At 35.9% G+C, this 3,421-nt stretch overlaps 1 protein-coding gene across 1 annotated transcript; it reads right to left on the bottom strand.

Moving 5' to 3' along the window:
• Nucleotides 1–255: 255 nt before the first annotated feature.
• On the bottom strand, nucleotides 256–2,847 carry LOC132632679 (homeobox-leucine zipper protein ATHB-12-like). Its single transcript, XM_060348717.1, has 3 exons — nucleotides 2,259–2,847; nucleotides 1,137–1,522; nucleotides 256–1,030 (listed from the first exon to the last, which is right to left on the bottom strand). Exons 1-3 carry the CDS (start codon nucleotides 2,407–2,409, stop codon nucleotides 566–568), a joined length of 1,002 nt encoding a protein of 333 aa, XP_060204700.1. The 5' UTR covers nucleotides 2,410–2,847; the 3' UTR covers nucleotides 256–565.
• Nucleotides 2,848–3,421: the final 574 nt, after the last annotated feature.

Below are 3,421 nucleotides of genomic sequence, written 5' to 3'. Positions count from 1 at the left end.
CACAAGGGACAATCTAGACCTATTCAATATAATATTGGTCTGTCAGTCACGAAGGGCAATTTTGAGGCAAAGTATCGGTGAGGTCATGGATGAGTCAAACCTCTAATGGAAGGCAAAGTTGAACATTTTCGCAAAGGCACATATATATACCTTTAACCATAGGGAATGGTCCCGGCGCGCGCGCATCGGGTGACTAACGAACCCCCGGCGCGAAAAGCGTCAAGAAAAAAAAAACATAGGGAATGGGTCATGATATAATTAAATGTTTTTCACACCTTTTGTTGAGTAGAGACTCCAATAGCGGAATTTCAGAAATACATGATCTCCTAGTTGACAAACAAAAGTCAGATTTCACAGCATAAAGCACCAGCTAGCTACACAACAGGTTTACAAAGCGCAATAGCCATAGTTCCCAACTGTTTTGTGACCAGAACCCATCACCTCATTTGGGTGCTGGACACATACATTGGATTTATTTATTACAGAAATATGCTGCTATACAATGTCTCCAAATATATGACACATAAAATAGTATTCCGCATTACTACTAAATACAACCATGAACTTAATAAGTCCAGAAACCAAAACCTTGGTCTTCACTTGGAAATCCGAAGTAGCTCAAATTTGAGGATGTCACCGGATAATTATCATCCTCGGCTTTGCCTAGCAGGTTGGCAGTAGAAAGCATAGTCTTGCTGAAGTTTTCATCATCATCCTGAGATAATTCTGACTGCTCCGTTTCAAACACATAAGCAGAATCGCCCTGGTCTATGACAGAGGAGTGGATCCCACCAGTGTAATGTGGGCTCTCTGAGTCGAAGACGTCGCTCTTAGTGGAGCTTAAATCTTCCTGCTGGTGCTGCTGCTGAGGCTTAAGAACCTGAGCGGGCACATTGGACATTTCTACCCTCGAAACTGGATCAACGTTGGTTTCATTTGGGGATGCATCAGAGCGTTTCTGGAAATCGCATAAAGCCAATTGCCCATTTTCTTTGTCTTTGACAAGCAGCTTATCAGTGAGCTGGAAAACCTGAATAACGATTGAACCATCACATAAGCATAGTCCACAAGCTCAACAAAAGGAAATTATATTCAATAAAAATAAAGTTTGTCATATAAAATGTAAAATTCCTTACTTCAGCTGTAAGATTTTCCTTTTCCTCGAGAAGATTACTGTAATCTGATTTGAGAGTGTCATATTTATTCCGCAGTTCCTCGTAATCTTTCTCGAGCTGTTTAGTCTTCCATCGTGCGCGACGATTCTGAAACCAAATAGCAATTTGGCGAGGCTGGAGACCAAGTTCTTTAGCAAGTTGGACTTTCCTTTCAGGTTCCAGTTTGTTCTCTTCATCAAAACTCTTCTCAAGAAACTGGACTTGGTTTTCTGTAAGTCGCCTTTTCTTCTCTGCTTGATGAAAATACTCCCCCAATTCATCAGCTTCATTGTCTTCCTGATCGAACGAGTCAAAGAACGACCTCTTCCCTCCATTAACACCGCCGAAACTGACCATAGAACTGGATCCTGTGAGATAAAATACCCACAGAATAATTACTACCAAGGTGTCAAATTTGACAAAATTCAGTTCAATTTAAATCAAATTACTAGTCTATCTTTCTTTCTATTACAATTTGCTATACAAATTCAATTTCATCACTTGATATGTTTTACACCTATCTTACCGAATCCAATCCTAGAGCTAGTCAACCAAATGGCCCACACATGATCAACCCCCAAAAATGATTGTTATTCCGACAGAGTGATTCAATTCTATTTATTGCAGGGGAATTATCGCAAATTCAATTGAAGAATCAAGATTCATACATATCAACATAAACCAAATACAGAAATTCATTACATACATGAAAGAGAATCCAAAGAGACTACTTCTAAAAATTAATTCTGCAAGAATTGGATTCACTAATAAACTTATTTGTCAGATTACTAGCCCGGAAGATTGAACCTTCAACATATAACCACAGCACTCACCAAGCACACAGAAACACTTACAAGCTTATGATCAATCCCCAAAGTAAAATTACCAAAAAGAACATAATTTTGTTACTTTAACAAATTGCGTGGTAGTTAGAGTGAATTGGCAATATGTGATCGTGCACTGGTATAGTGACCTATTATTATTATTATTATTATTATTATTATTATTATTATTATTATTATTATTATTATTATTATCTAATATTCAAATATAGGAGAAGAAAAAAAAGCCAACGCTACTTGAGAATGAAGGAAATATATGTACCCAAGAACGAAGAAGAAGAGGCAGGGGCAAAAAGAGAAGCAGTATGCTCTTTTGCAGTAGAAGTAGAAGAAGACATCACCCTCTGTTTCTGATTGAAAATACCATCGAAATAATTAGAAGCCCCACCGTAGAGCATACCTGGAGCCATCATAGCTTCGAATTCTATAAAGTTTATTAGTATTATAAAGCTAAGATCTTTTCAAGAAACAGCCATAGTCGCACGTTCCCTTAAGTAATCAAGAATCAGGGTTTCCTGATAAATACCCCTTAAACTATGTGGAAAGAGTTGAGATCTACAGCTTATGGCGGAAGAAGCTGGTGATTATGATTTCAGTGATGTGGGAAGTGTGAGAGCACCTGCTACCAATCACCATAAACATCATCACCCTTGTTTACAATTGAATCCAAGGATGGCCAAGAGAGAGATATGAACAAGTGACCAGTCTCTGTTTTTGGAAGAAAAACAGAGGAAGGGGAGGGTGATTAAGCAGAGAAGAGATGTGAAGAAGAGACTAGAGAGGTGATTTTTAGATGTGAAGAGTGTATTAAGTGAAAAATAGTTTGATTAGTTTCTCTTGGAAAGAGGACTACTTAAAGCTCCTCCCTGGAGGCTTATAACAACATAATTTAACTTGTAGGTCATCCCACTGAAGTGAATTTACTCCACGTCACTACATTTTATGTGGTGCAATTACTAATTTAGAGAGTTGAAAAAAAAAGGTGATAACTTTTCATGTAATCTTTTGTGTTTTATAATATTTTGTTATGTAACACAGGAAGATTCTATATTTAAATTTACACAAAAAAAATTAGATAGTTTGATACTCGTACTTTGAATTGTCTCACATAAAGTGACACAAAGGGGTAATACACTGGAGTATCATATATCTATACAAATATTTATCCTTAATCATAAATAATTAAATAAGGGATTTTACTTTAATTTATACTTCTCCACAATTCGTGTGATAGTATTTGACTGAACATGAAATTTCGAAATTAAAAAAGACTTTTAAAACTTATTATTTGACACGACGTATAATTTTGTGTGACTAAAAATCAATCATATTAAGATAAAATAAAATATTTAAAATAATTTACTTTTTAAGTATAAAAGATGCTACTACTATTTTTAATGAGACAAATTAAAAAAAAAAAAGTGA

Source organism: Lycium barbarum, chromosome 3 (assembly GCF_019175385.1).
Source record: "Lycium barbarum isolate Lr01 chromosome 3, ASM1917538v2, whole genome shotgun sequence".
Taxonomy (NCBI): domain Eukaryota; kingdom Viridiplantae; phylum Streptophyta; class Magnoliopsida; order Solanales; family Solanaceae; genus Lycium; species Lycium barbarum.
This window is presented reverse-complemented; position numbering and strand designations above follow the sequence as displayed.

Excerpts from the sequence above, each read along its gene's own strand:
- LOC132632679 (XM_060348717.1), bottom strand. The coding sequence starts at position 2,409 with ATGATGGCTCCAGGTATGCTCTACGGTGGGGCTTCTAATTATTTCGAT. Across the intron at positions 1,523-2,258 it reads CTCTTCTTCTTCGTTCTTGG|GATCCAGTTCTATGGTCAGT; the intron begins GTACATATATTT and ends TTTATCTCACAG. Across the intron at positions 1,031-1,136 it reads AGGAAAATCTTACAGCTGAA|GTTTTCCAGCTCACTGATAA; the intron begins GTAAGGAATTTT and ends ATCGTTATTCAG.